The sequence below is a fragment of the Trichoplusia ni genome, chromosome 7, assembly GCF_003590095.1.
Source record: "Trichoplusia ni isolate ovarian cell line Hi5 chromosome 7, tn1, whole genome shotgun sequence".
NCBI classification, from domain to species: domain Eukaryota; kingdom Metazoa; phylum Arthropoda; class Insecta; order Lepidoptera; family Noctuidae; genus Trichoplusia; species Trichoplusia ni.
Window position 1 is genome coordinate 1,325,581 of NC_039484.1, and position 13,038 is coordinate 1,338,618.

Below are 13,038 nucleotides of genomic sequence, written 5' to 3' on the forward strand. Positions count from 1 at the left end.
CACTTTCATTTGTAACGTCTTGAAATTTGAAAACAAACGTTCAGGGCTCGTTAGATTTCGGATTCATGTTGGTGGTTATTTTAGAATTGATCGAGTTTTATCAGTGATTTGTTATAATTAAGTTATTTAGGGCTTATATGTGAACATATGTGAGATTTTTTATAAGAAGTACGGTGAAACAACAGTTCAAAATGATTAAGTTAACCGAAGATGTCAACAAATTATTGTAAGTTCTTGTTTTACAAATTTAATACCATGGATAACTTAATTTGTTTAGTTTTAAATCTGCTCTTCGTTATTTTGTGATGCTAACTACTCTGACGAAATTGTTGCTGGTTTTACTAGACTTATTCCTTTGCTTGTTTGAAGTATGACTTGAGGCGTCGAATGTTATCCAACCGTAACTGATTTTGCTGTTTTAAATTTTGACCAACATATTGCTTTATAATCAACCTAGTAAGATTCAATTGACAAAAATATCATTAATATATTAAATTCGTCTACCAAACAAGTTTGACCGGTATCTATTGTTTGAAAAGAACTGGTAACTTTTCCACAGTATCAAGCTTGTTACATTTGACCATAGTCCTTGACCATATAGTTCTACTAATTGATGTTCCTAAAAGAATTCTGCTACTTACTGTATGAAGTGTGTTGACAGCATAATATGTGATTCCAAAAGTTTATCTGCACTTCAAGTGCAATAATGTATCATGTTGGACTGTTTGTTCAAATTAAATGGTCTCCAAACCACAACTAGTATGAGTTTTACATGTTTCTAAATTTTTATCCATATTGTTAGATACTGAATAACAAAACTTAAGCTGTATTGTGTGCTATTGTAGCGTCATAACAGGTTATAAATAGCTTGTTTGACGAAAATGACCACACAATAGTTTATAAATAAGGAATTATAGAGGTTCCCTCCTAAAAAAACATTCAATGAGAACAATATCCGGATATTGAAACTCCTTGTAACTTTAATGCAATCCTAACCCAATCATATGTACTGCAAGGCCCAACAAGTACAAGACCCACAGAAGTATTTTTCTTCTGTATCAGTAAGATCAAAGTTTATACCTTATTTTTAGATTACTTGCTCAAATTGGCATGGTTTTCAACCTCCTTGCTACATTTGTCCTAACCCAAGCCATTAGATCTTAATCTGTAGACATAAAGGTCAATTAGCATAGAGATCAACCTCTTTATTGTTTGAATGATACTGGGAACTGCCAAAATTGGGGACTCAAACTAATGACTGTTTTATTCACTTTATACGGAAGCAATGTTGATGTGAAGCAAGATCAGGTTCAAACTTACGCTTCAAGTCTTTTATTCGCTAACTCATTCATTTACTGTGTAATTAAGTCAGTATTCTATTCTATTTACAGCAATGAAGTCCTTATGGAGATCTCCCAGAACGTCCGCTCCATGATGGAGGAGCTCTGGCTGAACTGGTCCCATCTTGGTGTGGACGACAACACTAAAGTGAACAACATCACTAAACTTGTCCAGATTGAGAAGGAACTGCACAGAGATGTTATCTCTGAGACCAGACAGAAGCTGAAGACGATGCAAGGACAAGTCGATAGTAAGTCTTAATAATTATCTTTTAAGGTATACTTTTCAAGTTAGTGATGTAAGTTATCAGTGTGGAGTATTATTTATTCTCAAGGACAAGGACAAAGATCAGAATAGTACATATTATGTCAATCAATCAAAAACATTTTAATTCATCAAACCATTCATGTTTCATTTCCTTAATAACACATTTACATTAATATAATATTGCATCGGGTGGTGCTATTAAATCCTACAACCATTACACACTGAATACTAGTAATGATTTTACGAAATAAATGGATTTCTTTCAACATTATTAAATATTTCCTTATCTAAAGATGCAATAGCCAATAGGCTACTTAGTATTTTAAAATATCTTAACAATAATTTCCGTCAACCAGAACTTAAGGAGGAAACCGAGGAGCTTAGCAGGTGTCTGTCAGTGGACATAACCATACTGGACTTCAAGGAGGAGATGATGCTAGTAGAGTACAAGAGAGAGCTGGAGGAACAGATTGCTGGGTAAGTGTATTGTTGATACAAGAGGGTCTAGTATACAAAATGTAAGGTAAGTATTATGGATATGGAGATTGTGAGTTTACGATATTGTTGTCTGTAGAAATTGTAATTTTTGAAAAGATTATATTTTTTTTTGTTTTTGTGTATTAGAAGCCTCACAGCCCATAGTCACCTTGAAATAAATTTGTTGTGTTTGTGGAAAAAGAGAGTGACCATTAGGAGCATTGTTTAATTTCTTTCAGTCTAACAATCTTGCATTAAGAGGTGGCTCTGAACTCTGATATCATTCCTGAATGTTTGTTTTAGAAAATACTTCAAGCTTATTTTTTGTACATTTAAATTATTCAATGTACAAAAAAATTTGAAATTGAAAATGTGAAATTTAAATATGTACATATCTACAGTGAAGAGTTGTGACTCTTGGTCTTTAGTTGTTGCATGAATAACCCCTGATTTCTGAATTTTCATGTTCATTATGCATAAATCACACAGTCAAATACACAATGTTAACAAGACTACCTATTTAACTCCAAATAAATCAATGTTAACACAAAAGCAAAGTAATTCTGTTGCAAACTAGTTTCATGAGCTGTTATTGCATTGTATTACATAAAGATATACTCTCTACTCCTGATATGCGATTCCCACACTAATATAGTCTGTAATTAACTAATTAGCTGTATGTAGACATAGGTCACTTGTTACTGGTGACATGGTGAAAGACAAGGAATAACATAGTATTGTGCATCATTCTCAGTAAATTAAAACTTATATGATGTTCTCATGTGAATTGTATGAGTGAAATTCTCATGTCTTAATTGTGTAATTCGATTAAATCTTCTCTGTATCAGGATTTTGATTTTACTTTGTAATTAATGGTATATGTATGAGCTGTAGTATTTTTCATAGGGCAGGTCTAGTTTCCAGCTGCAATGTTGGAATAAGTAATAATCGTAGATCAATATACAGCCCATTTAAATATGGCAAAAGATCTTTGCCCAGCAATGACACATAAAGGTGGTTATTTAATGCTAAATACAAGCAAAACATCTCAGTTTTTACTTTCTCTCGATCTTGCAGATCAGATCATCAATTTGTGACGTGGAAATCTTACCCATTCCCTCCACCCCTATGGAGTCACTTATATTAAACTATTCTCTCTAAAATTTAGGTTTTATGTGACCATATAGAAATCAATTTTCAATCTTAACTTAGCTTATATTTTTAAATATTATTTGAACAGATACCGAGAGCAAGTAGAACAACGTCGCATGAAGATGGAAAGGCTGTTAGAATGGCAAAGAGACCTCGCTGATAAGCTCGGAGTCACCATCCAGGAGTTGCAGGAGGTGCCTCTCCCTGCGGAGGAGGAGTTGGACAAGCTGAAGGAGCACCTTGAAATGCTGCAGGCTGAGAGAGATAAGAGGGCTGAGATATTCCTGAATATTCAAGTGGAAATTAAGGATATCATGGGTAAGGATTTCCGAAATCTATTTACTGTTTACTTTTTTAATGGTTTTTCTTAGAGTGCAAAGTCTTTAATCATAAGTTGAATTCTTTAAGATGGGTTGGTAAAATCTATAGCTTTTTGATAAATAAGTGTATAGTGTAAGAGTAAGTAGTTTTTCGTTTATTTTAAGATCAAATTGCAATGATGTTTAGCATAAGTACAAAAATAACATAATACTCCTTATTTGCCTGATTTGTTTTCATCATATCATTTCACATATATTTTCATATCGCGATCACTAATTTCCTATTACTTGTTTAGAAACGCGGTTAATTTGTATGTCTGGCTGATCTAAGTACCTCGTAAACTACCAATAATGAAGTCGTAGTTTAAATATTGTAATGAGATACTCGTTCCCATGTAGTGAGGTAGTTAAAAGTACAGTTTATCTGATTAACTTCAGATATATTATAGTTATCGCCTCATTGCCATGCTTTTCTAATTCGTAGTAGTAGTATTTTAATTATTTTATAACATTTTAATTCAACTTCGAATCCATTATTTAGAAACATTTACGGTGAATCAATTCATAATAATGACTACAGCCCGCAACAACTATTCTAGTTAAGGGATTACCAACATACAATTTGCAAAGTTTTGGACATCGGTGAAATAAGTCGTAAATGAAGTTAACAGTATGACGGCTATGATCTGGACTCATTCTCAATAAGATGTTTCTTTAAATTGTAGACAAACTGAAGATCAAACCCCAGAACAAGTTCGAACATATTGTGACATCATCCCTCTCCGTGGACTTCAAAGTGACAGACCTCAACATGGACCGCCTGGCGAAACTACAGCAAGACCTACAGGAAAAATACGAACACACTAACAATAGGGTAGGTTTATAAACTAAACTCATCCAGACAAAGTAGAAGAGAGCAGGGAATAAGACTAATCTATAATTCATTCTTTAATTCCCTCGATAGCATAAAGATGATGAATAAAATAAGAAACAATTATACAAACTGTCTCCCTGAAAAAGGAGCAGAGAAAAAACATGAGATAAAAATAGTAGTGCAGTATGATAGGGCTACATATCTTCATCAAACAACAACTTATAATAGAAAAAAGACAATTTTTTATATTAGGACCTATGATGCTCACAAACAAATGTTTTACTAACAAACATCCAACCTTTTTGGCGCGTTAAAGTTGCTCGCAATTAGTATCTGTATCATTGTAATATTTAATCTCAGCAGTTATACAACCAACAAATGCTGAGCAAAGTTCTCCAAATTAATCATCAACCAAAATTGATAAGAAAACATTTCCTTAGGTATTGGAACTTCGTGAGCGCCTCACGAAACTATGGGACTGTTTGGACGAGGATCAGATTTACCGCGAGAATTTCTTGCACGCTCACCCCGGCTGTCACCCGCAGACCGAAGCTGCTATCAAAGAGGAGATCAAACGTTGTGATCAGATTAAGAGGCAGAAGATTCAGGTAGGTTCAATCTTATTTAATTTTTAGTAGCCTTTCTCCTTCCATACCTCTTTGTCTTTTGCAAATTCTATCCATGTGAGCAGGTTAGCTTATGTGAGGAGAATGTAACACTACTTTCCCCAAGGATGACCTTGACGACGAAGTCCATCCTTTTGTGGGGAGCTTCTCCTATCTCACTGCCACATCATCCATTCTCACGTTCTTCGCCCATCAGTCAGTACGATCAATTTCATTAACCTTTGAACAACTTACAAAAGTCACATTGTTTGTAAGACGAGAAAAAGTGTATTATTAGTGCTATAAAGTTTACTGAACTTAATGTACGCCATTGAAAATATATGTTGTGGTAAAAAAACTAATATTATGTAACACTAATATTTGGATTAAACCGGTTTTAGACCACAGATTTATGACCTATAGAATGTTACATTCTTTGTGAGTGTCATAGGCCAAACAAAACCATTCAACACCGTGGGGAGGGGCCTGTCAGATTTTAATATAAGTATATTTCATGAGCAACTCTGGCAGGCATAATGTATAAAGTATATTAGAGAATCGAATATTAAATTATATTACCAAGTAGTATTCAGGATAAGCTATCCACAGATCTGATGCCATAAGATATTACGATGTATAAAATAAATATTGATAGTTGGATGCAGAAAGTGGTCTAGTCATACAGGAAATGTTGCGACATCCTCAGGGCTCGTTATAATTTAAACACTAACACTGTAATAACAGTTATTAATTCTACTGCTTTATACACGACAAGACACATCAATCAATAGCAGAAATATTATTCTTCAAAATTTATAAAATAACCTCGACAAAAATTCCACATTTATTCCACATGTTTTGTATTTCTGACAAATAAACGTTTTCGTATTCGTTCCTGGATATCCGTCGATTAGTAAATTTCCCCCCGAAACTAGTTCAAGTAATCACATTTTATGTTGATTTTTCTCTTTAAATAAAGCATTCTTGTTATGAGCTAAGTGTACTCTATTATGATTATTTTCGTGACTATTGGCAGTTGGTTTTTTGGTGACTAAGGTTTCTTTTATTATCATAAGTGTTCCCATACACTTAATAAATAAATAATATATAAATGATAATATATATTTTTAAAAATTTGAACCTTGTAACTAGGATCTAAAAAATACCGTCAATTTCTGAGACCCCATTATTAAATATTGATAGTTATGATAGTTATAAATGTATGTAAAATGAAGTATTTAATCAGTTAGACGTTTATAGACCATGCCCGGTTATGGATCTATCTGCAATTAATATTGCTATTATGTAAAACTGCAACCAAACTGGTCCTCCGACTGAATAATGAATCAGTTCACTTTCACACCAACAAGTTTTGATAAACATCAGTGCAGCTATGATGCCATGAATTTAATTGTTTACTGCATTTAGATTCATGAGTATTAAACTGACTATTTTGCTTTCACCATGTCTAGAAATGGTATCGAACTACTCATTAACATGGAATTGAATGGAATGGGATGAAAGAAAGAATCTATATCTTAGTGTGTCTATACCAACTAGTGTTAAAAAAATAAACGATTCATTTCTTTCAGTGGTATATTTGATCTCTATCGTTATTTTACCATTGTTTTATGACATTGTATTTTTTAAATATCATAGTTTATTACTATTTTGTCGATCTGAGACTCTTAATACTCTTATAAGTGTTTGAAGAACAGAAAATGATTTCGATTATTAATATTTTGGTGCAACGATTAATACACGCTTACTTTACTCGCGATACCTGCTTAAGCTCGTGATTGACTCTAGCCAGGTCTCTAACTAGTCCGGCGATCGCGATAAATACGCGTGACTAAACCGTCACACCAAATACCTAACAGAGTGGTATAATTCCTAGTACACTCGCAGCGAAAGCATTTAGCAAGCTGTGAAGGGTGGGCAGGGTGGGCGGGTCCGGTTGCTGCCCATTGTAATATGACATTCAAAGTGTCAATTTACTAGCATTATTTAAATAAATGAATTTTGATCTAGTTTAACAATAGATTTTCCCTTTACCAGGTGTTCGTAGCCAACGTCCGTACTAAGATAAAGCTGATGTGGGACAACGTGATGTACTCGTGCCGCGAACGCGAGGAGTTCGTCCATTACTTCCAGGACATATTCACTGAGGACACCCTGACCCTGCACGAGCTGTATCTGGACAAGATCACCAAGTTCTACAATGAACACAAGTCAGTATTCTAAGTTTTTGTTCAATCAGTCAATTGATATAATATTTTTTCCATAAAGGTGAATGTGTATATTGTAAAAACTAATGAAACTAACCGATTCTTTCTGCCAAGGGGCGTATTGAAGCCTACAGGTTCGATTCCAGGCTGTTAAGTGACCTTTATGATTTGTACAGTTTTTAATCGTTTCAAGATTATCGATCGAGGGGCAAACAACGTGCAATGGAAGACTAAACATTTCTTCGTTCCTCCCCCTTATTCCAATAGCCCGTAACTACAGACTTGTAAAAAAATCCAAACGTATGTATAGGCACATCTTCGATCTGGTGATGACACGCAAGAACCTGTGGCTGAAGATGACCGAGCTAGAGGCGCGCGCTACGGAGCCGGGCCGTTACCACAACCGCGGCGGGCAGCTGCTGCGAGAGGAGAAGGAGAGGAAGGCCATCGCCAGTAATGTGAGTACCTTCTTATATGTTCCTGCAATTTCCGTGTACTGTCCAACAGTCATTTTCTGTGTCTTTTGTCCGTTTTCATCTAAAGATGTAAACCGAGAAAATAAATACTTTACAGCAAAAATCTGGTGTCGTAATATTGTAATCATCAAACAATTCGGTTGTGATAACATAGAAAGATAGTTTTTTATTACTTCGCAGTTGCTATGCCAGACAGTCTATAATTAATTAACTTAATAATTGACCATCTGTGTAAAATTATGTATTAGTATCAATTAAGAATTAAATTGAATTCATTTGCAAATTTGCATCACATTTCGTTTTTTTTCGCAATATAAAACAGCCTTAACATTCAAGCGTCATATTCTCTATTTTATTGAAAACAAATTTGCATTTGTTTAACCAACTTACTAAGCATGGCTTCTCTTTATAGTTACCGAAAATTGAAGCACAAATAAGAGAACTAGTGACCGAGTACGAAACTAAGACTGGAAACACATTTACTGTCGATGGAAAGCCTCTATTGCAGCTGATGGAAGATGAATGGGAGACCAGGAAAGCTGTAAGTATTATTAATTTGCTTTTCCTTTATGTTTTATAGAAGGGATGGTCGAACAAGACAGGTATTATAAGACACTCTCCTACTATTAGTGTCCAGAGCGACGGTTCCGAAATAATGTCAGAGATGTGACATCATTATATTAGCGTATAGCCGTCCACCATTAAATGTAGGGCTTCCCCAAAGAGCGCCTAACACCTTGGTTGTTTTAGCAATACCACCCAGGCAGATTCATGACTCATGATTTATAACTGTCTCATTTGCTATTTACAAATTTAAAAAGGTTAAGTTTTCGACTTGCTGACATCAGTGTAGTGTGTAGAATATACACCATTTTACCATCTTCCGATCTCCAACAAGATCTCTAAGAACGGTAGTTACAAATCCTTAAAAGATTAAATTCTATTTCAGTGGATACAACTTAACACCACTACGTCAACTTCAGTGAAAAAATACTAAAAGAATAGTCATGCTAACGTCCGTGAGCCACGCCACTCCGAAATCTAACGACCATCGAAATTATAGTCCCTTTGAAACAGAACCGTCAAATGTCAACTTAAATTCTTTATTTATATAATTGGAACCTTTTTTGATACTTTTTTTGCCAATATAAACAATGTTCATGGAGACAGTTTGTTTTATTCATAATATTGTTTGTATTGAACAGGCTTTCGATAGCCAGTCTTATCTCTGAAGTTACTTAACTGAATTTAAAAACTTATAACGACTATACTGATTTATTGAAAGGTAACACTCTTACTAAAAACAAGTTAGGTTAAAAAACAACTTCATTACGTAGGGCTATTTAATATGACTTTTAGTGAACTTGATATACATAGCTTGTTTCTCCCTGTTTGTTTAGGAGCGCCACAACAAGTTGTCTGCCCGCAAGCAGGCGCTGACGCCGACCACGCCGCTGTTCCGCTCGCTCGCTACGTCGCCGCTCGGCAAACGCAATAGGACTGCTGCCGGCTTAGCTGCCACTGCTGAAAAGAACAGGTAAGCATTTATTGATTTCAATGTAGTAAGTAAGGTAGCAATGAGTATTGTACGTAGCAACAGATCACAGGAATTACTGTATTGTATATTTGACAGTGGGTAAGTGTTGAATAAAAAAAGTAATTAATTTCACCCGCCGGTTTTCGCGACGGTTACGCAAACATATATGTAAGTCACACGCACAAGGCACCCAAATTCCGAACATGCATTTGTGAGTCACGCAAGTGCTTGTCCTATGCGAGGATCGAACACATGACAGTGACACCTCGCGCGCAATTTGTTTGGTGTGGTGACCTATATGACCTTTATGGTGTACTATTCGTGCAGTCAAAACGCCGCTTGGAGTTAAACAAAATACTTTTTACTTTTTAATTCGTGAAAAAGTGATGAACAAAGCAAAATACATCGTTTTGTATGTTTTTGTTGTATTCGGTTTTAGCTTTTAGATCATTGTTTTTTAGGCTTCCCTTAATCTTAGTATTTAGCATTGTAGCATTGACTGTAAGCAGGTCTTTCTATTTATAGGCCGCCATCTAAACGCCAGCTGATCACGGGTAGTGCGACGAAGGCGGTGACTACGTTCACTAACAACCTGTCCGCACTAAAGAGGTCTGCTATCACCACTGTTAAGAGGTAAGTGTACTCATTAGGCTCTAATCATACAATGGTTTATTTTTTTGTCGGTTAAAGGTGACCCGCGCTCGACTATTCAGTACTGAACAGAAATAATAACTAATTTAATTTCTGCTTCTCATGTATGAAGGAATAAGTAATGTTGTGGATTTTGTCGGCCTATAATAATAGTCAAGCTCTTTTGGCTGTCGTGAAGTAGTCTACTTCAAATGATGAAACAAACAGTTCGCGTATAACTTCACCAAAACTGAAGTCAACGAGATTTAGATATAATAGAGCTTAGTGTAATAGTCGTGTTTTGTTATTTGATGTGTAGTAATTGTTCAAGTTAGTGGTTTCATGTATAGTACATATTCATAGCACCTACATTTTAATGTTTTAAAAATGCGGAAAATATTTCTTTCGACATGAATATTTCGTTCTAAAATTTTTGATTACAGTACTTATTTAATTCTTAGACGAGTACAACATTCAGTATGTAATAAGAAATACCTACATAGCGTAAAAAATTATATTGGCACTTGCTTTTTGTTCACTACAAAAACCAAACAATTAGTTACCACAGCGCTTACGCACACGTACTTGTTATTTAGATAATATTTTTCATTCCTTTACTATTTCAGTGCGCGCTTGTGAATTTATTGATGTGAAAACGTCCATTACGTCATAAGTGTTGAGGCAAGTTTAGTTTGATTGATGATAAGTAGCGATCGAACAAAAATAATGCGACTTTGACGTCGCTTGCGTAAGTAGAGGGAATGAGAAATATTGCATTAACGTTATATAAGTATTAATTATACATTTAGAATAATTATATGTAGTCATTATGCTTCATTGTTCAGAAAAGCATGAAGTAATTATAGTGTTAGACAGCTATTACATGAGGTAGATGTTGGATGTAGATTGTTTGCGTCAGTATCGAAAAAGGTATTTAATTTTGTAGAGTAATTAGATGTCGATATTGGAATTTTATGTAGGTCAATTGTTACACGATAATTATATGATAAAAATGCTATTAAAATTCTTGCCTATTTCTTTCAAAATAATTAAATTTTCAAGTTATATTTACGATGAATAATCACTGTTGCTATCAATCTCGTGGTAACGCATATTTCTTCATATTTTTTTGAAATTATTTCGTTGAAGTGAATAAATGCTCAGTATGCCCCGTTGCTTATTATTGATTTAAAATGACTACCACATTGCGGAATTTAATCATTGTGTCGCGGGGGTTTCACAAACATTCAAGCATTCGTGGATCGCGGTGATCGAACCTGCGACACATCGCAGTCAGTGGCTATTGCGTGGTGAACTCAATCACTTGGCTTCTCTATTTATATTGTTATTTCATCCTAAATCCCAGAAACAGCCTGAAAAAGAGACTATGAAGTGATAAAACGAAAAAAAAACCATGATACCCTAACTAATTACCCTTTATTTTCCTAGGCGGATTAGCGGACGCTTGGCCGCTAGAGCAGTAGCTGAAGGTAAAGATGCAAAGAGGAAGCTCGACTATGGCGACGTTAGGAAGACACCCAAAGCCACCGTCAACGGCAGTATTCTCAAACATAAGCGTACGGTGAGTACAATGTGACATACTTCATTTAGTACACTGTATCAGCAAAGATTAGTAACTGAAAATATTGGATCTTCTGTAAATGTCTTAATCAGGACGATGATTTATACTACTTTTACTAACGGTTTAGCTACTCGCGTGTACAGTGACAATCGGATTTAGTAAACAATTTCCCTTTATTACACGGTTGGAACTGTCACAGTATTCTTATACTGTACATGTAGTAATACATCTGCTTGTCCCGCAGTCCCATGGCAAGCGTCGCAGCAGCAGCCGTCGCTCGATGAACGCGACTCGCTCCAGCGGCTCGCAGGAGGAACGCGCGCACAAGGACCCGCTTATGGAGACCACGCTGCTCACTACTTACACTGACTTTAAGGTATGCTTATTACATTTACTTTAAGGTATGCTTTATACATATTGTAGCAAGCATTCTATTAGATCGACCAACACAATGGTCTTTCTTGTTGTTGAAAATATTCAACTTCGTACACCAGCATAAGTTATTGTCGAGCGTCAATAGTAAAGCATCATGTATTTAATTTTCAGGATGGCATAAACGAGAAGCAAATTAGTCGCAGTTCGATGGCGAACACAAAACCTCACGAGATGGTCCTACCCACGATCGTATGCCAGAGAATTGACGAGCGATCCGCTACCCCAAAAAAAACTCCGAGGGTTAAAACTCCTTTAACACCTAAGGTCGGCAAAGAGAACATACAACAAATTAATATGCCTATGACACCGAAGAGTAACCTCTTGTACACGCCCACTAGGCTGACCCGCTCCGCGCTCAAACTTAACAACGACGGCTTCGCAACGCCGCGCGCTCCGCTCAGCGCCAACAAAGTCAACCTCCAGAGACAAAACACAGTCGCCACCCTCACCGTCAAAACTACCCCCAACAACGTTAGCAGGTCTAAGTCACACTCGCATTTAGTGCGAGTCAAAAACCTCCCGCCTCTCATCTAAATAGACTGAGTACAGAACTTACGCCTTGATATAAACGTTTGGTTTTCGAGTTATTTGCACGTATATATCAAGCTGTGTGCCCTGTGCCTTACAGTAATATTAGTCATGATTTTCATTTGAGAATCGATTTGTAATTTATAATAATTATTCAGATTTTTTAATACAATTTTTATTTGTGTTTGTCGATGGTTTGACTCAAGTTTTGTGACGAATTAAATAGACGTTTTCTCGTTGATAATATAATGTTTTGCTTTCTTACTATGTATATTTGAATCTCTTTATAATTATGCGCAGTAATTGCATTTTAAGAGTTGGTTAATTATGTTTATAGATGTGATTGATATAGTATTTTAACTGATAGATAGTTTTATAAGTTACTTTCTGTTCTTACGAGAATTATTTTAGTTGCTCTTCGATTGGAATAATGTTATTTTAGAGTAGTTTTTAGAGTTTTCCTTAACAAGTTTATTAATTTAGAATATGTAGTAGACAATCTGGTTCAATACTTTCCAAAATTATATTTCTTAATAAATTGATATTATTAAGTATATGGAGCTCTGTACATACCACGCATCGAAAA

At 35.3% G+C, this 13,038-nt stretch overlaps 1 protein-coding gene across 2 annotated transcripts; it reads left to right on the top strand.

The window, feature by feature from the left end:
* LOC113495754 (protein regulator of cytokinesis 1-like) lies at window positions 1-13,038 on the top strand. Of its 2 annotated transcripts, XM_026874669.1 has the most exons (15): window positions 1-226; window positions 1,392-1,591; window positions 1,965-2,085; window positions 3,326-3,555; window positions 4,283-4,431; window positions 4,872-5,039; window positions 7,095-7,267; window positions 7,575-7,722; window positions 8,153-8,281; window positions 9,141-9,277; window positions 9,803-9,910; window positions 11,357-11,489; window positions 11,734-11,865; window positions 12,036-12,188; window positions 12,263-12,389. In XM_026874669.1, the coding sequence occupies exons 1-15, from the start codon at window positions 192-194 to the stop codon at window positions 12,287-12,289; spliced, it is 2,043 nt and encodes a 680-aa protein (XP_026730470.1). In that variant the 5' UTR covers window positions 1-191; the 3' UTR covers window positions 12,290-12,389. The 2 variants fall into 2 exon arrangements, with proteins under 2 accessions (XP_026730470.1, XP_026730469.1); XM_026874668.1 differs by having other exon boundaries at window positions 12,036-13,038.

Bases quoted from the DNA above. Each gene is read 5' to 3' on its own strand.
- LOC113495754 (XM_026874668.1), top strand. From the start codon at position 192: ATGATTAAGTTAACCGAAGATGTCAACAAATTATT. The intron at 3,556-4,282 runs GTAAGGATTTCC...TTTAAATTGTAG, and splicing joins GGAAATTAAGGATATCATGG to ACAAACTGAAGATCAAACCC. The intron at 11,490-11,733 runs GTGAGTACAATG...CTTGTCCCGCAG, and splicing joins TTCTCAAACATAAGCGTACG to TCCCATGGCAAGCGTCGCAG.